Source organism: Schistocerca serialis, chromosome 7 (genome assembly GCF_023864345.2).
Source record: "Schistocerca serialis cubense isolate TAMUIC-IGC-003099 chromosome 7, iqSchSeri2.2, whole genome shotgun sequence".
NCBI lineage: Eukaryota > Metazoa > Arthropoda > Insecta > Orthoptera > Acrididae > Schistocerca > Schistocerca serialis.
Window position 1 is genome coordinate 129,259,954 of NC_064644.1, and position 23,076 is coordinate 129,283,029.

Genomic DNA, 23,076 nt, shown 5'->3' on the forward strand with positions numbered 1-23,076 from the left:
CCCAGCTGTAAGTAATTCTCAAAAAAAAGAAGTGACTTGAACAGATTCTTCATTGTCTATTGTAGGCAAGGTTTCGAAGCCTTCAACTGGTAAAGTTCAGTTAAAATCTCTTCATCCAGACCATTTCTCATGCTGCTTCACTAGCTGCTATAACTTCAACTTCTGTAACATAAATGCAACTGAAGTTTGTCACTGACTCATGCAACTGGCAGGTGCACTAAAGTATAGGTAGAGAACAGCTGAGGTAGATCTTCCAGACCCTAAATCACCTCCACGAATGGCAACACTGTAACATTCAAGTAAGTCCATAATCATATTGGCCCCTGAAATAGTGAAAAATTTTTTTTACCCTTATTACATCAAGCTCTGTTGGATTTTCAAGACATCTTGATATAATTCCAACATCATATGCTATGTCTGGTCTTGTCCTACGCATCAGACACCTCAAGGATCCAAATGCTTGTCTGTAAGGATATTCAGTGTTGAAAGGGTTCTCTTCCATGCTGTTGTCCTTGATAATTGGAGTTGTTGCAGCTCTGCAGTCACTCATGGCAAAGTGCTCCAAAAACTTCTTGATGTTGTGTGACTGACTAACTTGAGTTGACCCATCTTCTTTTCTATCAATATACAAGCCTAAGAAATATGATGCTGACTTTGATTCTATTTTGAATTCTCTTTCAAGATCTCCAATAAACTCCTTAAGTTCACTGTCATTATTTGCCACAATCAATAAGTCATCAACGTAGAGTACAAAGAAAATCTTGTAAGAACATTTATGTCTCATAAACAGGCAGGATCAACTTCACTTCCCTTAAGTCCTAATTCCATTACATAAGTAGTGAATCTCTCATTCCAGCAGAGGGGTTCCTGTTTCAGGCCATATAAGCTTTCTGTTAATTGACAAGCTTTTCTAGAACCATCATTATAACCTTCAGGTTGTGTCATAAATACCATTTCCTTCAGGTGATCATAAAGAAAGGCAGCAGTCACATCTATTTGTGCAACATTCACCTTCTGTTTGGCTGTGATGGTGAGTATTGTTTGAATAGTTTACATCTTTGCCACAAAGCTGAAAGTTTCTTCATGATCAGTCCCTTTCTATGAGAAATTGCTCTTATAACCAATCTTGATTTGAATCTGTCAACTGATCCATTAGCCTCATCTTCAGTTTATAGATCTACTTACACTGAATTGCCCTCTTTCCAGGTGGTAACTCCGCCAAAGTCCAAGTTCCATTTTCTTGATGTGCTGCCATTTCTTCATCCAATGCTGCTTTTCAATCATCTGTTCGACTTGAATTTGTGGCGCCACAATAAGATTCTGGTTCCTCAAAGGTCATTAACTGCATTACATAGTCTTGAAGTCTTTTTGGACGTTTTAGTGTTAAATGTTCACGCAGTTGTGGCCTAATTCTTCCATCATATGATTCTTTTAATCTCTCTTCAGTTTCATCTGTAAATCATCATTATTATCAAACTCATTTTGTTCTTAAAAAATTTGAAATTACTTTGCCATGCTCCGTTAATCATACACTTTGTACAGTCAAATGGTGGTTATATCTTTCAGAATTTTTTATATGATTGTGGCTCCATACAAAAGTAAAATCATTTTGTTCTAATTTCTCTTCTCTTTCATCCTGTAAATCATCATAATTATCAAACTCACTTTCTCTTGGAAAATTAAAATTCACTTTGCTCTTAATTTTGTAGGATGACTCTTGAGACTTCCGATGAGGGAGATCAAAATTCACAGAAACTACTGGAATTTCCTTTTGCATAATTTTCTCTTCAAAAATAACATCCCATGATCCAATCATCAGATATGATAACCATCATCATGCTCGTAGCCAATCAGAATCCCTTTTTCTGCTTTTCGATCCATTTCCATCTTTAATTGTTTTGGAATCTGGACATAACATTTATACTATATTATACATAGGTGCTTCATGTCAGGCTGCTTTCAATACCATGTTTTGTATGGAGATATTCGTAAAATATTGGAAGGTTCTGTACAATTCAGGGTGTATGCTGAAGAATTTATCATTTCAGCCCAAAATGACTGAGGAATGTTTCCATGAGCATGCATGATAGCCCTCACCATTCCAGCAAGAGTACGATTTTCTCTTTCACCGTATCCATTTTGCTGTGGAGTGTATTGCATAGTAAAATGTTGGATTATGCCCTCATAGTAAAATTTTGGATTATGCCCTCCTCCTATAAAATCTGCCTTGTCTGTTTATTGTTGAACTCTTCTCCATTATCGCTTAAGAGGTTTTTAATTGTATGCCCAACACTCATTGGATCAGTTATAAACTGTCTTAGTTTATTAGGAATTTCTGATTTTTCCCTGATGAAGTAAACTGTTCAAAATTTACTGTAATCACCTTTGAATAACATACAAAGTAGCAATACCCATAACTGGACTTTTTCAAAAGGACCACAACATGTGCGTGAATCAGCTCTCCCAGTTCAGAAGCTCTCTTACGGATGCCAAATGGAAGCTGATGTCTTCAGAGAGCTCAGAGTCCAGTCCCATGTTTATGCCTAAGATCTTGGAGATTAACAACTTGACATGTCACTTAGTTTGATGTCCAAAGCTTTCAAGGTACAATTGTGGTAAATTTTATTGACTGATTTCATTTCCTTCAGGAGGAAATCTTCTCATCATTAATTTAAACAGCCTTCCATAATGATAATGAAAGGCTATCTAGTTTATGACTTCACCAATTTTAAAATGACACCTTTATGTTATGGGCAAAAATATACTTTTTGGATTTTTGTCTTGTGCTGCGCTGCTACGACGCATGACAGTATCTTTTTAATTTTTAGTATGTACCATACATCACTCGCAGTGATTTTGTGGCACTTTCATTCACTGCTGCTTCCATTTCTATTGTGCCCTTGCCAACAGCATCAACGTTATCACTATATGCTGATGTAACTGTATGTGTCATAGAAAATGGTTAAAATATCTTAAAAAAATTTCCAGTATTGGTGATATGACTTGTACAAACCAGCTATGAGTAACTTGTACAACCAGCAATGAGTATCACACTCAGATGACATAACAACAAACTTCCTGGCAGATTACAACTGTGTGCCCGACCGAGACTTGAACTCGGGACCTTTGCCTTTCGCGGGCATTCTTGCTTCAAATCATTCCACACATTTTTCAGCTTTGATATATGAGTTTCTACATCACCACTAGAATTTTTCACATGTCAAAAAATCATAAACAAAGGTCATAAACTTTATCTTCAGAAATATCACCAAATAATTTATGCAATTCTGCCCATACTTTTTGTTGGAATATTTTCTGCAATGTTTTTTCTGTCATATTTGTGGTCAATAACAATTGAAGCTTTGCTGTCAGTCTTAAGACAATTATTTAGTGTGTTCTTATATTTCACTTTTACTTGAGCAGTAGCATCTTCTGCATATTCTATAGATTTAACTAACCTACCTTCAATAACATCAAGCAGTCCAAGAATACTACCTAGACAGACATTTACATTGTATTTCCATGTATTCAAATTTGGTTGCCCTTCCAGTAAACCAGTTGTTGTGTACATAGTCAGCACGTACACAACTTTCCCACTAGAGCGCGCCCCGCTAGCACAACAGCACAGGCACAGTGCTCATCCGTCTCCACACTACGAGATGGCGCTGTCTTAGAGACAGACCAAATTCTGCTTCCGCCGATCCGCGTATTAATATGTAACACAGCCAATGAGATTGCTGCTAACGTAGAACCTTTTCTCCTCACGGATCACACTTGCTCAGTGATTCCTGAATGCTCGAGGTATTATAACGAGTGTACAGACCTCTGACGAGAGAGTCTGCATTAGTCTGCAGTCTGCGCCTAATAAGATTATCATATTCCCATATATAGCCATGAAGAGAAATGTATAGACACTTTGTCAAGTATCAGAGATATGTGAGAATAAGATTAACATACCAAGACCAAAGGAACTTCAGATAATCACTTGTAAATAGCATCCAGAACCAAGTTAAGTTATTTTTATGCTTGTTATTATTTTAATAAATGTGTTTGAAAATTAATCAAGTTCTGTTTAAAGTTGGTCACCATCAATCTGCTACTCTAAGCGTGTAAGTGGCATTTCTATCGTCTGACCTAACGGCAGAAGATAAACACACCACGATAAGACCACGAGACATATTGCTGACACTCGCCTACTTCGTTAGAGCAACAAGTCAAATAATCTGATGGTGTGTGTACCAAAGGTCTTACAGTTCACACACCACACCAATTCTTATTACTCTTGTCATATCCATAGTCGAACTTCACTCCAAAAGTTACACTGACATACAGAAGTCACAATATGGAGATTTCAAAATTTACACTTCATTTACATGTGAAACTTACAACTTGTGTTTATTCAGTTTCTTTAAACAGTTACACTGTAGCACATCTGGGCCCATAACCTGTTTGGGTATTTAGGAATGACACAAATTTTACGTAGATTAAAAAAGCACAATGCTTTATTAGAGGTCTACAGAACAATTCTTAACAACAATAATAAATTTCCATTATGACAAAGAATCTGTGTCTGGGATGACAAATATATTTAAATGTCATTGAAGTTATTAAATAAAACTGTTCATAATGCAAAACTTTAACAGAAATTGTTGCCAGTTTCTGGGAAACGTTAGTGGTGTTGTGACATTCCACATATTTTGTACATTTTATTTGTTAATTTTATTTTCATTTATTGGTACACTGTAGTTGACAGGAATAACTCGCTTTCTTGAGCAGCAAATTAGAGTGCTATAACAACGAGCAAAAGGTGGTCCCATGTGCGGAACACAGGCGGCAAGTCTGGCCATGCTGTGTGGTAATGAATTAGGTCAGTGTTATGAGGAACTATGAGTAAACTGTAAGAGTGGACCCTAGTCATGGATTCTGAATGATGGTGGTCCACCAACATATTGGTGCAACCAGTCCCATCACAGGCCTGTCCTACTGTAAGGTAAAAGGGGATAATATGGAGCTCTTTCAAGTAGTTAGTAATTTAAATTTAAAGCACAGCAGCAGGATTAATATGTTGGGCAAAATGGACCGGAAAATACTTGTTTTGTGTTTTGATGGGCATTGTAGTTCCATTGCATAGTGTTTTGTCTTTCTTTTGATTACAAAGAATTACAAAATTGTGGTGATAAATGTGTATAAAATTTTATAATGTATTTAGGTTTAAGTATTTAAATCTTATAAAAATTGTAAACGAATTGTTGCCATGTTTAGGGATTATTTTGACTAATGTAGTGTCACATGACCCAACTCAGGACTGTGGATATGAGCGGGAAAATTCGGGTCTTTAGTCTTTGGCCATTGTTGTGGTAAGTTGGGAGTGGCAAAGTGCCGCGAGTGTAAGCATGGACGCCAGTGTACGTGAAGGAACAACGCAAAATTGTGTAGGTGCGAGACAATAAACAGTGTATGAATTGCACCAATTATTATTATTATTTATACAGATCAGATTTATTTGTGAACTTAAAAATGCATGGCCACAAGGTTAAAGTGTTTCTTTTGAATAAATAAGTTTCAGTCTGAACATGTATAGTTCAATTCACTGTTGTTCAAAAGCTAGCCAATATATGACTCAATAGTAGGGGTGCAAATGCAACCGTTCACTACCAACCTCCTTTGCAGATGAGCCACGTGAAAAATAGGTAGTGAACGAGCCTGTATACTTTCACCACTCAATAAAATGGAGGGACGTGTGAAAGCAGCCATGTTATATGTCAGCTATTGTGCAGTTACTATACAACATTCTATGTGGCTCTGACAAGTAATCACCTGTCTGCTCGCATGAATGGCCACCTCTGAACTATGGCAAACCACAAACTTGACCATCCCTGTGCTGGATGTGCAGTGCTCCACAACACAAATGACTTCAACAGCTGCTTCACTACATGAGCTATTTGGGTACTCCCTCCCAGCACAAGTTTCTCTGAACTATGCAGATAATTGTCTCTCCAGCATAGCTTGCACTCTTGCAACCCCCCTGGCATAAGCCTCAATTAACTTGTTCCTCACTGCCTCACACTGCCTTTCCCCTTCTCTCTTCTTACCATCCACACCACTCATTTCCTGTCCAGATCTTGTACTGTCTTCTCCAACTACTCCTTCCCTCCCCCCCCCCCCCCCCAATCCTTGTAGGCATTCTTTCACTCCCCCTCTCCCTCCTCCCTTTCCCTCCTCTCCCTTTCTCTCTTCCCTCCTTGTCTCCTTCATCATCTCATCTACCTCTCCTTTCATCCCCTCCACCTACCTCTCTTTTCATCCCCTCCCATCCCCCCTAAATCTTCTTCCTCCCATGTCTTATATGCTCTACCCTTTAAAATCCTCTCACCTTTTTGTGCAGCCGACCCACTGCCCACCAGCATCTGTCCATACAACAGCTCTCGATAATTGATAATCAATAATCAGCCTCACTGGGACTGCGGGAGTGTACATTTAAGTGTCAGTGTGTTTGTGTGTCTGAATGTTTTTATTTTTACTAGAAAAAGAGCAAGAACTTGAAATCTAGTGTGAATGCTGTTTTCTGTTGCATGTTTCTGTGCACAACACATCAATCTGATATAGGTGAGTGGTGACCTTTCCCTTATTTGTGTAATTTTCCATCCAGGAATTTCGATTATTTTTATACTTTTACAGCCACAATTTTGTGAGCTTCTACCATTGTTCCTATTATTTTCTGTGAACATCTAGCTTCTCTATGATTTTGCTAGTTTTACTACATATCGGATTCCACTGGTTCCATGATTCTTCCTTTAATACTACCGAATGAAAGCGAATCACTTGATTAAAATCTATTTGTCCCTAAAACAAATACAGTTCTCTCTCTCTCTTTCTTTCTCTCTCTCTCTCTCTCTCTCTCTCTCTGTCTCTCACCCCCCCCCCCCTCACCCTCACCCCTCCTGCCCTCAATAAAGATAACTTCATCCATTATGTACAACAATTCTACTTGTTCTAACACATGAATCTGCAAGGCAGTAGTACTATTACGGAAATCTTTGTTACCCTATAAAGTTAACCTTAGGGGCATGACTCAGTGTATTTATTACACTTGTGCAAGATGTTACTTGTGTTGATGTAATTTAAACAATTACAGTTTCAAATGGTGGAAATTTATTTGTGTACTGGCATTTTATGCCTGTGGAGTTTATTACAAAATAGCTGCTGCATGTATGCACCTTTCATTCTGACAAATAAGGAAGCTTCTGAGATGAATGCTGTATTGTCAGGTATCATACAATGGACCTGGAGCTCACTGTAGTGTCTAGTTGTAAAACATGATTCACTACCAAGACCTTGTGATAAAAATTTCTTTCTATATAGCCAGTTTTGGTCAACAGATGTTCATGTTTCACAAAGTATTTACAACAGCATATAAGGTGATGTAAAAACAATGCCATCAAATGGTATAAAATCCATGATTGATTGTTGTTGTCAAGTAGTAATATGAATTAAGTTGCTGATAGTAAAAATGTACCAGACATTGCTCTTCTTCATATTGTACTATTATGAGAGGAGGCACTCCACATAAGCCATCTGCACAGATGGAATACCTTTCATTATTTTAGGCAACCCACACAGATCAGTAACAGTACAGTTGTAGTGTACAGAGATTTTTTTATGCTCAGCTCACCCCTTATGGATTGTGGTTTCTAATATTGAAGAGGATGTGCAACAATATTCTACTTTCAGACAGTAGGGATAATAGTGACATATGACAAGAGCCAAATTATGCGTGAATAGCAAAAACATGTTTAGCCTAGTTGTAAATGGCAATGAAAATTCACTTCATAGAGTAGCGGGTCAAGATGTGCATTAGAAGTACATTGAACCTTATGACCCTTTTCCACCCCGCGAAGGTGTTCATCATAAATGGGGATGAAAGAAAGATATTTTCAAGAAAATCTGTGGGACTTTTCATGTTGTTGTTGTTGTTGTTGCTGTTGGTTTCAGTCCAAAGGCAGATTTGATGCAGCACTGCATGCCAGTCAGTACTGAGCAAATGTCTTCATATTAGCATAGCTAACATGACCTACATTCATTTGAACATACATACTGTAGTCAAGCCTTGTCTCCCTCTATGATTTCTACCTCTCACATTTCCTTCCATTACTATAGGCTACATCCATTCTTTTAGTTAAGTTCCAACATAAACTTGTTTTCTCCCTTGATTCGGTATCTCTTCATTAGTAATACAATCTACCTCTCTAATTTTCAACATTCTTCTGTAGCACCATATTTCAAAAACTTCTATTCTCATCTTATCTGGCGTGCTTATTATCCAAATTTCACTTCTGTGCATGGCTAAACTTTGGAGAAACATCTCCAAAAAAGGCTGTCAGGCACTTAAATCTATATTTGATATTAACCAATTTCTTTCTTTTTCAGAATTCCTTTTCTTCCTATGGCCAGTATTTGTTTGGTATTTCTATTTCAGCCAGGGGCGTTTAAAACACTGCTGTAATGCATTCTCAAAACCTTATAATCAGCATTGTCAGTTATTTTGTTGGACAAACAAAAAAAATTATTTTCTATATTTAGTATCTCATTTCCTGATATAACTTCTTCCCTGCCAACATTTAAATCAACTACATTCCATTATCACTGCTTTACTTTTGTTGATGTTCATCATATAACATTCTTTTAAAGATGCTGTCCACTCTGTTTCATTAATCTTGTAAGCCCTTCTCCATCTCTGATAGAATTGCAATATCATAGTCAAATCTCAATGGTTTTATTTGTTCTCCCTGAACTTGAATCCCCCTTTCATATTACTCCTAGATTTTCTCCACAGCCTGCTTAGTACAAAAATTGAATAACACTGAGGATAGACTGCAACCAATTTTCCCCTCTTCCTGAACATTTTCCAAGTGAAGATTTCAGTTGGGCTGCCAGATGTTCTGTTAAGTGTATGTTGCATTTTTTAACATTTGTAGTTAATGTACCAGCAACACAGTAGCACACATGGATATGTACTTGATTTGGCACTACATTTTATCATAATAGTAATGCCAAGTCTTGAATATGCTGTCATACATATCATGGAGCTTTTTGTGTCTTCTCATTTGTAGTGGCATACATGAGCTTCTGATGGTGGCAGCAACAGTCCTCTATTTTAGGTAACCTTATTCAGTTCTGTATTTTTTTTATGTATGGCCCCCATTACTATAAATGGCTTAGATAACAGGGAACATATAATGTTTATCTTTTTCTTTGTCCTAGTGATATATCTGAAGATGGTCTGTCTGGTAATAACAGATTATAAAATATAGATTACTTCATTAACGAAATAAAAAATCTTTAGTTTCAAACACATTTTTAAATTTATGTATATTTTGATCCATTCTTGATTCAGCAGCCGAGAAGTAGACATTCCTCTTGCTGTTAGTATATTGTTAGTAGTCACTACTGCATATCATGTTTGTTAGTTTGATACTGCCATTAGTGATTTACATTCATTTGACACAATGCACAAAATCATTTTGATACATTTAGATTTCTGTTCTTGACTCATCAGCTGAATAGTACACATCATCCATGCTGGTAAGTATATTATTAGTAGTCTTCTCTATGTATCATGTTTGTTTGTATGATGCTACCATTAGCATATTAGATTCACTTGACACAGTCCACAAAAGCATGTCACTTTCATGGACATATCGCCAGATCTGTAGAGAATATCTTTTTAATTTGTTACATGCATTTCTTTTCTTCAGGAAACGTATGCAGATGCTGTTTATGAAATGAACAGGAAAAGCACCGCAGCTATGAGCAAAGGAAGCACAGTTCCTTCAGAAACTCCAGTAACTACACCAGCGGAGAACGCAGCAAAATCTACAGAAAGTGAGCTCATCACCTTTTATCCTACTTGCAAAGATATCAGTAGGTACTGTTTGTGACTGTCCCAGGAAATGGTGTCTTAAATCACAGCAAGATTTTACAGGATGGGTATAGACACAGTTATTTGGAAAAAATATCAATTCTTAGATTTCATCTGTAGCTGTTGTAGAAAATGTTGACTAAATGGTGGAATGGTTTACAAAATCTATAGGTTATTTCTGCAAACAAATGTGCAATTGATTTTACCACAATTGAGTAAATATTATGACTTTAGAATGGTACAGAAACATGTGCTTTGAAACTAGAGACTTATGAAATTGATTGTCATTAAAAAAACTTGTTTTTATGATTTATGGTGTGATTCTCCGGAGACAGCTGCATATATGAAGTATGGTATTTCTTCATGACGAACAAGATGTTTCAAGTTTAAAGACACTGGAATCCCCATTAACCAGCCTAGATCACTAATGAACATAAAGTGCATGACAAAATCCAAAAATATGTGAAGACTTGCCAGACTTCAGGATTTTATGGAAAGAAAAAAAAATCACGGAATACAGGACTCAGGACTGACTGACCTACACTGAGGCTAAGAGGAAATTTGAAAGGTTCCATCCCATTTGCATGAAATCATCCTATGTTGCTGCTATAACTACTGTTCCAGCCTCATCCGTTGTGCCACTTACAGTTGGCTCCCAGTGCAGTTGGACTCCACTTGCCCCCTTGATGGAGGGGGGGCACTTTTATTCATGTTGCTCCTGCACCACCTACTTTGGAAGGAACAACCCCCACCCATTGGGGACATCAGTCCCCACTTCTCAGCCAGAGAAGCATAAGTCTTCTTTGACTCATCTCACTAGGAAGGGGTCCCTTGGTCACTCCCTTCGCAGGTTCCTACCAGTGGCAAAGTGGACACCCACCAGTGGCTGAAGCAGCCACAGGTAGCTGGTCGTAGGGCTTCACGGTCATCCTCAGTCCTGGAGACTGAATCAAAGCAGTCCTCCCAGGCAGAGAAATCCAAGGAACAGCATGAGAAATCCAAAAAGAAGACCCCCCAAGAACAAGGAAATAGTGGTGGCACCCACACCACCACTAACTACAAGCTCTACGTCTGAGGATGAGGTGGAGATTCTGGCAACCGCTGAGGACCTAGATCTCACTGTGCCCTCCAACACAATGGATATCAACTGCTCAGGAACTAAGTCGGTGGCAGCAGGTGACCCTGAGGCGTAAACTGCCTCATTGAGCATTTCATACCTTCCCAGCCTCACAATAATGTCATCCTCCAGTGGAATTGCTGAGGTTTTTTCCACCACCTGGCTGAGCTACGGCAACTGTTAAGCTTTACACTTGCTTTTTGCATTGCCCTCCAGGGAACCTGTTTTCTGACAATGTGGACCCTGCCCTCTGTGGCTATAGGGGATATTACACGGACCGTAGGGAATATAATAGAGTGTCAGGTTAAGTTTGCGTCTATGACCTGAACTCAGTGTGTAGTGAACCTGTGCCTCTTCACACTCCTCTTGAAGCTGTGGCTATTAGGATAAGGACGAGACAGGAAATAACTGTCTGCAATGTATATCTTCCTCCAGATGGTGTGGTACCCATGAACATCTTGACTACACTGATTCATCAACTCCCTAAACCTTCCCTACTTCTGGGAGACTTTAACACCCATAACCCCTTGTGGGGTGGCACCATGCTTACTGGCCAAGGTAGAGAGGTTGAAACTTTACTGTCTCAGCTCGACCTCTGCCTCCTAAATACTGGGGCTCCTACACATTTCAGTGTGGTTCGTGGCACTTATTCGGCCATTGATTTATCACTTTGAAGCCCAGGACTTCTCCCATCTGTCCACTGGAGAGTCCATGATGACTTGTGTGATAGTGACCATTTCCCCATCTTCCTGTCACTCCCTCAGCATCATGCCCATGGGCGTCTACCCAGATGGGCTCTAAACAAGGCAGACTGGGAAGCTTTTACCTCTGGTGTCATGATTTAATCTCCCCCACATTGTGCCATCAATGTGGTGGTTGAGCAGATCACTAAAACGATCTTTTGTGCAGTGGAGAAGGCGGCCCCTTGTTCCTTAGGATGACCCCAGTAAAAGACAATACCTTGCTGGTTGCTGGAAATTGCTGAGGCCATTAAAGAGCATTCACAGGTTCTAAAGCAAATAAGCAGCGCCCTTCTCTGGAGCACCTAGTAGCTTTTAAATGGCTGCGTGCTGGCATTCACCAGCTTATAAAAATATGGAAACAGGAGTGTTGGGGTGTTGGGAGAGGTACATCTTGACCATTGGGTGCCATATGTCACCTTCCCAAGTCTGGACAAAGATCAGATGTGTTTTTGGGTAGCAGACACCAACCGGTGTCCCTGGCGTTAACATCGATGGTGTGTTATCTACTGACACAAACACAATTGCCAAGCACTTTGCTGAGCACTGTGCTCAAGCCTCTGCATTGTAAAATCATCCTCCACCCTTTTGCACCCTCAAATGGCAGATGGAAGGGGAAGTCCTCTCTTCCAATACATGCCACAGTGAACCTTGTAACGCCCCATTTACAGAGTGGGAGTTCCTCAGTGCCCTTGCACATTGCCCCAACACAGCTCCTGGGGCAGATCGGATCCACAGTCAGATATTTAAACATTTCTTGTCCGACTACAACTGGCATGTCCTCGTCATCTTCAACCAGATCTGGTGCGATTGCATCTTTCCATCTCCATGGTCGGAGAACATCATCATTCCTGTACTCAAACCTGGTAAAAATCCGCTTGATGTGGATAGCTACCTGCCAGTCAGCCTCACCAATGTTCTTTGTAAGCTTCTAGAATGTATGTGGTGTTGGCAGTTGGAGTCACATGGCCTACTGGCTCCATGCCAGGGCGGTTTCTGCCAGAGTCACTCTATCACTAATAATCTCATGCTCCTCTAGCCTACCATCTGAACAGCCTTTTCCAGATGTGAAAACCTGGTTGCTATCTTTTTGAGTTTACAAAAAGCTTACAACACGACCTGGCAACATCATATCCTTGCCACAGTATATGATGGGGTCTCCAGGGCCTGCTCCCGATTTTTATTCATAATTTCCTGTCGCTCCATACTTTCCATATCCAAGGTGGTGCCTCCCATAGTTCCCCCCATATCCAGGAGAATGGGGTCCCGCAGGGCTCTGTATTGAGTGTATCTCAATTTTTAGTGGCCATTAATGGCCTAGCAGCAGCTGTAGGGCCGTCCGTCTCACCTTCTCTGTATGCAGATGACTTCTTCATTTTGTACTGTTGCTCCAGTACTTGTGTTGCTGAGTGGCTCCTACAGAGTGCCATCCACAAGGTGCAGTCATGGGCTCTAGCTCATGGCTTCCAGTTTTCAGCCACAAAGTCATGTGTCGTCCACTTCTGTCGGCGTCGTACTGTTCATCCGGAACCAGAACTTTACCTTAATTACGATCCGTGCACTGTAGTGGAGACATATCAGTTCTTAGGACTGGTTTCAACACCCAATTGACTTGGCTATCTTACCTTCGTCAGCTTAAGCAGAAGTGCTGGCAGCACCTCAATGCCCTCCACTACCTGAGCAACTCCAACTGGGGTGCAGATCACTCTATGCTGCTGCAGCTCTACAGAGCCCTTGTTCAATCCCACCTTGACTATGGGTGTCTGCTTTATAGTTCAGCAGCACCCTCAGCATTGTGATTACTCAACCCAGTGCGCCACTGCAGCATTTGCCTAGTGACAGTAGCTATTAGAACGAGTTTGGTGACCAGCATCCTGGTGGAGGCTGTTCATCCCTCCATTGCAGATCCGACATGCACAACTGCTCACCAGTTATGTAGCACACATTGGTAGTTCTCATGAGCATCTGAATTACCGTCTCCTTTTCCCACCCATGGCGTTTCATCTCCTGCATCGGTGGCCCAGGTCAGGGCTTAGGATTGTGCTTTACGTCCACTCCCTCCTGTCCGAACTGGAGTCCTTCCCTTGACCACCTCTGCTCGAGGTCCATTCTGGTACACCTCCATGGTGTAAACCTTGGCTGAAGCTTTGCCTGGACCTTTCACATGGCCCTAAGAACTCAGTTAACCCTGCAGCTCTCCACTGCCACTTCTCTCGATTGTCAATATGCACTGAGGACATGAAATGGTTTACACTGAAATCTCATTGACTGATGGTCATGTAGGCTTTGCATATGTTCATGGAGGACACATTGCACAGCACTCCTTGCCAGAGGGCTGCAGTGTTTTCACTGCAGAGCTGGTGACTATATCTCGTGCTCTTGAACACATCTGTTTGTGCCCTAGTGAGTCATTTCTTTTGTGTACTGACTCCTTGAGCAACCCACAAGCTATCAACCAGTGCTACCCTCATCATCCACTGATAGTGGCCATCCAGGAGTCCATCTATGCTCTGGAACTGTCCAGCTGTTCAGTGGTGTTTGTCTGGACCCCGAGACACATTGGAAACCCAGGAAATGAACTAGCTGACAGGCCGGCCAAACAGGTTACGCAGAAACTGCTTATGGAGATCAGTATTCCTGTAACTGACCTGCATTCCTTATTAGGCCGCAAGGCTTTTTAGCTTTGGGAGACAGAATGGCATAATCTGGGTATGCACAACAAACTATGCGCCATTAAGGAGACAATGAATGTGTGACAGTCCTCTCGCAGGGACTCTGTGGTTCTCTGCCGGCTCCCCATTGGCCACACATGGGCGACCTTCAGCTACCTCCTGCACCGTGAACACACACCTCAGTGTTGGTGTAGTGCCTGGCTTACAGTGGCCCATATCTTGTTGAGGTGTCCTTCTTTGGCTGCCCTGAGATGGAATCTTCAGTTACCGGACTCGTTACCATTAATTTTAGCTGACAATGCCTCATTGGCTAATTCAGTTTTACATTTTATACGTGAGGGTGGGCTTTATCATTCGATCTAAGTCTTAGCGAATATCCTTTGACCCTTTGTGTTTTCCACCCTAGTGCTTTTAGGCTGGAGGTTTTAATGTGTCGCAGAGTGGCTGGCTTATTCTTTTTATTCTCATGGTTGGCCAGCCAGGTCATCTGCTATCTTGTTTTTATCCCTTCTACCAGTTTCTTATGTCTCTATGTGGTTTTCTTGTCCACTTTCTTCCATTTTAGTGTTTGTTGCTCTTCTGTTATTCTTGTGGATGTTCCTTTCTTCCAGCTTTGTTTTGTATGTCTTGTTTGTTTTACTCTCAACCTTGTGGAATTATTTTAATTGGAATGAGGGACTGATGACCTAGCAGTTTGGTCCCTTCCCCCCCTCTTTTAAATCAACCAACCAACTAACAATGTTGTCTGTACTGTATTATGTTCAGCTTGGTTTCCCCTATAACATAGGCTGAGGTAAATTGTCTGTCCTGTTATGTCACAGTGTGTCCTGTTAATAATTATTCCTTTCTCATACAGTTCCAAACATTCAACTCCCCAAAGCCTACATGGTTTGTAGCAGTTTGCTACTATAGCTTTGGCACTGTATACAGAATAAAACCAGTGTAAACCAGTTTGCTGGAAATAGGGCTGCAGCTGTAGGACATCACATGGACAGTTCTGACCTTCTTCTTTACATAAGTACAACTGCATCTTGGACGTACCAGTATGTACCACCTGGATCAGGCAGATGGCAACCCTCTCCCTCTGACAATGTTCAAGTGCAGTTTGTGACATTGCCATGTGACTACCACCATCTTCTGTCATCAACAGTACCATCTGTGTCTTTGCTCAGATAAACTTCCCTAAGGTTCCCCAACTTAATGAGTATGCTTGTGCGGTATAACATTTGAATCTGGCTTGCTCATTGCTAATTGTAAATCATATTAGTATATATAACAGTGCTAGATCCATCCTAAAGTTGACCACTGCTATGTGGTAATCCAGTGGAGGATTTTACTTGCCCAGTTCAATTACAAGTTCACATCCCAGCAGCATTTCCTTCTGCACTTTCTGCAGGCCTGCTAAGAACTCCTCCAGTATTAACAGAGCCAGACTCAGCTGCCGATGTGCTGCATGTAATAGTGCTTCCTGCAAATCCATTACCACTACCTGATTAACCTACAAGCTATCAGCTAAAGACTGAAGCAATCTTACTACTGTTGTTCTCTTATCCAAAGTATCCATCTGAGTCTGTACAACTTCCAGGTCATTGTTCATAGTATTTACTGTCAGTTTTAGAAGCTGTGTTGACTCCATAGCTAACCTTCTTAATGCTCATGTGTTGTTCAATACCACTTGTTCCAAACAGATTAACTGTGTAGCATAGCATTCCATGGTGGCCTTATTCCTGCTTTCTACATTAGTTACTCTTGCTGTCGTACCATTCAGTTTCTGGATGTCACCAACATCTGCATTTGCTAAATCTGTTTTCAGTAGCCTATCCCCCACATCCAACCAACTTTGCTTAAGTCTCCATACCATGTATGGCATTACTTCCACTATCTGCTGCACTTGGCTTCACAATTGCTGGTATGACTTGTGACACTTACTGCACTCACTCTTTGTTTTCTTCCATCTGCGTCTGTAATGCCATAAACACATCATCTAAACATCTCATCACATTATGCATTCAGGGTCAGCTTCAGTGCTCAATGATGGCTTGTGAGTTCTACATCCTGTCTCATTGTGAAAAGTATTACATTCTCCAATAGTAGCATCCACTGCACACCAACACCAATCTTGGTTAAGAGGTGCAACACTACCAAGATAAAGACTCCCCTCACCTTTACTTCAGTTGCTGGCAACCTAGGAACAGGGAACCCCCATCACTTCCTTCCTCCCTTTGAAAGATACGCAATCTTGTAGTCAAACAAAAAGGAAACTCAGCCTTAAAAAAAACTAGCGTACACACACATGTAGACAGAAGTATAACACTACATATAACATGAAACAAAAAAAAAAAAAATCCTTCCTCCTAGTGTCATCCTAAACTGACACACTAGTCACATAAGCATCTGAAAAATACATACATCCTAACACAAATGTAAACTACTCTCTCCAACTTTTTTGATCTTAATCTGAACGGAATCTCCTATAAAGGTTTTGCAAGGCTTGCATACTTCCCGTTCTGTCCACTACACATGGCTTTACGCTCAAAACTTGATGTCACTTGCATCAATGCATCTGGAGCATCTTGAAGTCTCTGCAGATGTCAAACATGAACAATAGTTGTATGAATCTGTACTGAAGTTTGAAGTTTACCAGCAATGTTGTTTCAACTACCTGATATGTCACCTGGTAACGAATTTCAGAATTCTTGGTCTTGCCTTTCAGAATGTATGGGTTCAATAACATTACCCACTGATAAACTTTATAGTGTGGTAATCTGCCCACCCTATTTCCCAGTTAGTCCTGGCATTTTAAGGCTCTGGTGTTCACTGCCTGAACAAGATTCCATATTTTCCTCTCTATTTTAGCAAATTCCATGACAGATTCCCCATCCTTGCCAAATCTTGGCCCTACTTTGCCAAACAGCAATGGCATACTGTTGTAATTTTTACATGTGCAACGAGTATTGACACATGGATGTGGGTGGGTGATTGAATTAAAATGCACCCATCATCACTTTTCATAAATGTATTACAGAAAATACACACATACAATATACAGAATGGCCCTACAGTAATACTACATGCTACTCACAGAGATGTATTTCGTACCCCTCTCAAACTGCACCAGAAAAGCACATACAGAGAAGAGAAGCATACACTAGAAAGCCTTAGCTTCTGAGTGCTGTGGAAACAGCATTGAATTTGAATGATGATTACAGCATTAAGTAAACCCACCAACACTCCCCCTCGGTGGGCATTGTAAGAGAATAACTTATCAGTTTCACAAAAATGAGACAAAATTTCTCAGGCATATAGTCCAACATGATATGATACTTATTTTAATCCTAACATGTCTCTGAATCTCTTAATTTTAGTACCAGTAAGACCTCTGCAGCATTTCCATCAGTTGATACATACTGAAACTTAAGAAATCCGTCCAAGATAGTCTGCATGACTTTACGATAGAGCACTCTGAAATGTTTGGTCCTTTTTGATGCACCCTTTTTTCTTGGTAATCTCAATGTCACCTGTGTTGGCAACATTGACCTGAAGAGGTAGTCTAACAATTTCAGAACAGTTGATCTCATTTTAAAAATTACAAACCATCCCACCTCCTTGCCTGTCTCGAACATTGCAATGTATTCAGCTTCTACTGTGGAGATGACTGCAATGGATTGCCTTTTACTCTTCCAGCTGATTGCTGCTCCAGCTAACTAAATTGTTTATCCTGTTACAGATTTACTATCAACTGAATCATTTGCTCTGTCAGTATCACTGAATGCACTAGGATCAAAACAAATGACATTGAAACATAAGCTCAAATCTTTAGTCTGATGCAGGTAATGGAACACCCTTTTTACTGTGGCCCATTGAGAATCACTTGGCTTAGAGTTGAACTGAGTCAACCTTCCTATAGTGAAGGCAGTATCAGGTTGAGAACATTTATATATATGCAACAAACAGCCCACTGCCTTTTAGTACAATTTTTCATCAAATGAATTGTCATTCTCATCTTCACCAAAATGGTTATCATTACATGGTATAGCTATGCCCTTGCAATCATGCATTTAAAACTCCCTCAGTGTCTGCTGAATGTAAGTGGTCTGCGTTAATTTCACTTGTCCTTGAGACCGCTCACTCTCAAGTCCCAAAATAAATGTCATGTTATCAATGCTAATATGAGATTTCAAAACATTCTTGAATTTTTCAGGCCTCTCTTTCTCATCTACTACAACAGCATCATCAGGATGAACCCCAATGATCAAATTATTAGAGAAGAATACACAAGGACCCTTTTCACATTGTTTCAAAGCTAACTTTTTCATCAGAGAGCAAAATAAATCATTCCAATCCTTACGTGCTCAATGAAGCCCGTACAAACTCTTGTTAAATAAACACACCATATTTCTCACACTAAACAATTTTGGTTGCTCCATGAAAACAATATCACTTATGGGGGCTATTGAGATAAGCAGTTTCTACATCAATGTGTTTGATTTTCCATCCCCTAAGCACTGCAGTTACTCTTGAGGCCTTGTGCTCTTATCTTTAAAACCTTTATTTGAAACTCCTTTTTCTGTTAAATGGTTGTTATGTTGTCTAGCTGACATTGTATCTGTTACTGTATTTATAGTATGTCTTACTTAAACTATGTACAATTTGGCATTGAATTGCCCTTGTATTTATTGTAAGTTTAAATTGAAACCTGTACAATTTGACACGTTCTATATCCTTGTGATTGACTCACTAACTGGATCTACAGAACAAGAAATAAATAAATAAAATAAATAAATAAATATCAGAATCCTCAAGCTACTTTGTCTCATTACTTGGCTGTAGCTTTCCCAATAACAACATATACTCCAAATATCTGGCTATAACCCAGAGCTACTAAATAAATATCAGAATCCTCAAGCTACTTTGTCTCATTACTGGGCTGTAGCTTTCCCAATAACAACATATACTCCAAATATCTGGCTATAACCCAGAGCTACTAACTTTGCTTTAAATTTTATAATCTCACCTTCTCTGTTTCCCTTTGTAGTAAACACCCACTTACTTCCTGTAACGCAATCAGCTTTTTATCTGTTGACAAGTTGCCGTGTATTGTAGCATTTTAGGTTAATCATCTCTGACTCCATGGCTGTACACCACTTATCCCTGTGAACTGAGGCTAAAGCCTCTTCTACTGATATTGTATCAGATGGATTCACTTGGCACATGACAGCAAAAAAATATGCAAAGAAACATGAACCACACGTTTTGCTAGACACGAAGACTGTCGTAACCGTAATTCACTATTTGCATTAGAAATTTCACTTTCCAACATGGTATCACACTCCCCACACACATCACCAGTGATAAATACATTGCTTTCAGTATCATATCCATCTTCTTCTCCAACCCGGGTTTGACTCCCATTTCCTTGAACAGCTGCTCTGTCAACCACATTGTCTTCTACCAGTCGTCATCTGTTGATAGTTCGGGGAAGCACAACTACACCATATTTGTATTGTCTGATGTCATCTCGTTGCTGTGTGGATCAGCTGTTGCTGTCTGCTTTGTGATTACTTCCCCTAATATGTTCCAAATCCAGGTCCTATGGCATCCCATGCCTCACAATTTTGTATCAGTGAACAAACACAAATTGACCAGGTGAAATAGTTCTTGCTGTACAGACAATCAGTCTTCTCTGATGGTTCTGTCATTCTGAATTCTTTTCTTCATTGTCAGGTAAGGAAGATTGCCAGATATGTTGTTTTTTACACTTCATGTACATCGTGTACACACTCACTACACCTAAGCACTGGGCCCATAACCTGTTGCAATTATTTCGTGTTCAGTGAATATTAACACAAGAACATGGGTTGTTGGCTGAATTAAAATGCACACATCATCACTGTTGTTAACTGTATAAAAGAAAACACACACATACAATATATAGAATGACACTACCGTCACACTACTTACTTGTCACAGGGAAGTACTTTGTGCCCCTCTCAAACTGCACCAAGAAGCACATACAGAGAAGAGAAGCATACACTAGAAACCCCTGATTTCTGAGTGCTCTGGAAACAGTGCTGAATTCGAATGATGGTAACCGCATTAAGTTAAACCTAATTATAACACATATGCTCCTGCAAACTACCTTAATGCTGATGATACTTTAGCAGAATGGAGTTTTCAGTTATAAATACTCACAATGAAAGATAACCACATGTCTGAACCATTATGATATACTGTCACATAATGACTCAACATCCTTCCAACATTGTAATGTACCCGTTCTGTCCTACCATTAGTCTGAAAGTGCGATGGACTTTAACTTTTTAGAATTTAGGAAATTACACAGCTGCTTTAAGAAATCTGACATAAGATTATCCCTGATCAGTGATCTTAGCTTTTGGCACTCCAAATTTGAGCACTCAGCTGTTGACCAGTGCTTGTGGTACCATTGCTGTCTGTTGGTTAGGAATTACAATCATTTCCACATATCTAGAAAAACAATCAATAATAACACAAGTCAATTCCTAGAGTCTGTTACATGGTCCAATGACAGCCAGCCCAATAATCCAACTTCTGCAAAGATGTTAACCTGTGGCTTATATCAACCCAGTGCAAACATTATACACAATCCCTCATCAACCAATCCACATCTTCTTTCCTAGGTTCCCACCAGTAGCATTCTGCTACTCACCTAGGCGTTGGTCTAAACCCCCATGTTGTGAAAATATGTGGTCATGTGCTTCTTTCAGCACTTCCTCTTTTAGCTTCACTGGCACTACTACACGTGGTCCCAAGCTTGTCGTCTTACACAGTGACTAGCATCTGTGATGCATACTGTTTACATTCTGTGTGAGCCTGTTGCACTGCTTGCCATTGTGCAAGGTCATGACCCAGTGCTTGTATCACTGCTACATTTTGGCTTAAACTATCTGTGTTTGCATGTTTTCAATCAAGCATTTGTATGGCTTCATACTTGAACTTGCTTAGCCTCAATGCCCATCTAGACAGTCTAACAGAAGGGTCTTTTCTAACATTCTCTAGATGATGTCAAGAGACAGCGTGGTGCTGGGGTGCAAGACTCACACGTCTCTCAATTCACTTAACTTGCCCATTGTGTGTAGCCAATCTTCTTCTCTGGTTAATCTGCTGCGACGATCTCCTGAAAGCTTCTTCTCCACGATATGGTGCTGGTCAAAGGAATTTACTAACTACTTTTCTATTCTTGAAATAATTTGTGTACTTGTAGAATACTTTTCATTTCAATCACAATATATTTTCAATGTTCAAATACAATAACTTCAGCAAGCTAACTCATTCTTTGAACATAAGAATCATTTACACATATTCAAATAGCATATGTATGTCTTTTTTCATTCATAGTCAAGACATGAAATAATTTAAACGTCTCTAATCTCAAACAAGTCCAATACATGAGTGTCCTTAGGAGACTACTATTCAACTGTCCACTAGTCTTTTTACAATCATCACAGACATTAAAGAGCACAGAATACTACATAAACTTTTCTTGTCTTTCTCTGCCCATACACGAAACTCAATGGACCGTACAGCAAGAACTTGTCTGCAGCCATTTGGCCACCATGTCCATCTTTTTCCTTGTGGCTGTTCTTTTTGACCTGCACATACAAATAAACTATGTGCAGTTGGCTGATTCGTTTCTCCTACTCATATCCAAAATACTGGGTGTTCGAAGCAGTGGAAGGCCAAGTGATTCTAGAATTTCCTCCAAAATTCTCAAAGCACTACATATTCCCCCCCTTCCCCCCTTAAATCGAACTCACGATATTTTATAAAATCATTAGGTAAACTTATATCACACACAATTCTAACAGTATACATTGCAACACAGCTCTTTGTACTTATTTAGAGAAAACTTTAACTAATTTTTCCTTCGTTCTACTCTTACACTGAGTTGATCTCAAACTCAGACATTTAATGCTAGTCTGATAAGTTTTCCTAAGGATTCGTTAGGAGTCTGTCTCAATTTCCTATCGTAAACTCCAGGTGTCACAGACCGTTAGTTGTGGTTGCTCTTTACACTACCATTCTGTAGTGTTTTTATTTTTCTTTCTTTAGTACTTACCCATTTCATTATCTACAGATTCTCATAGTCTGGAGGAACTCTGGGCAATTCGTATCCTCCTATGTACAGGTCAATCCCCTTCTTGCTGCCCCTGTCCTTGCAGTATAGGTCAGCCTTTCATAGGTCTGCCTATCTGCCCTTTTTCTCATCCAATAAAAGTCGAGTGCACCCTCCGTATTCTTCTTGAGTAGGTCTCCTGGTTCATTGCTCTAGCATACATCTTTATGAATACTATTCTTATATATTCTCTGGTAAAATTACAAATCTGCTTTACACTTCTATTCCACTTTCTAATACTTCATCTAATACCCTAGAGTCCTCTTTCACTCCTCACTCCTACTATATAGACAGATATCATGCCCACACATAGTAGATGCAATGTCTACCTGTATTTACCAACTCCCAGTAGATACTATGCCTTTTCTCAAAGGACTAACACAGCACATGCATTGATTGTTATTCTCTGGTCTTTATATACATGTAAATATATTTATGAGTGTGACAAAAAATAATGATGAAGAATCATGACA

At 39.9% G+C, this 23,076-nt stretch overlaps 1 protein-coding gene across 1 annotated transcript in view; it reads left to right on the plus strand.

The window, feature by feature from the left end:
* LOC126412926 (adenylate kinase 9-like) overlaps nucleotides 1-23,076 on the plus strand; it is a 443,130-nt gene that overhangs the window by 110,099 nt on the left and 309,955 nt on the right. The window contains exon 4 of the mRNA XM_050082814.1: nucleotides 9,756-9,882. Within this exon, the coding sequence (XP_049938771.1) occupies nucleotides 9,756-9,882 (127 nt within the window). The remainder of the gene's footprint in view (nucleotides 1-9,755; nucleotides 9,883-23,076) is intronic.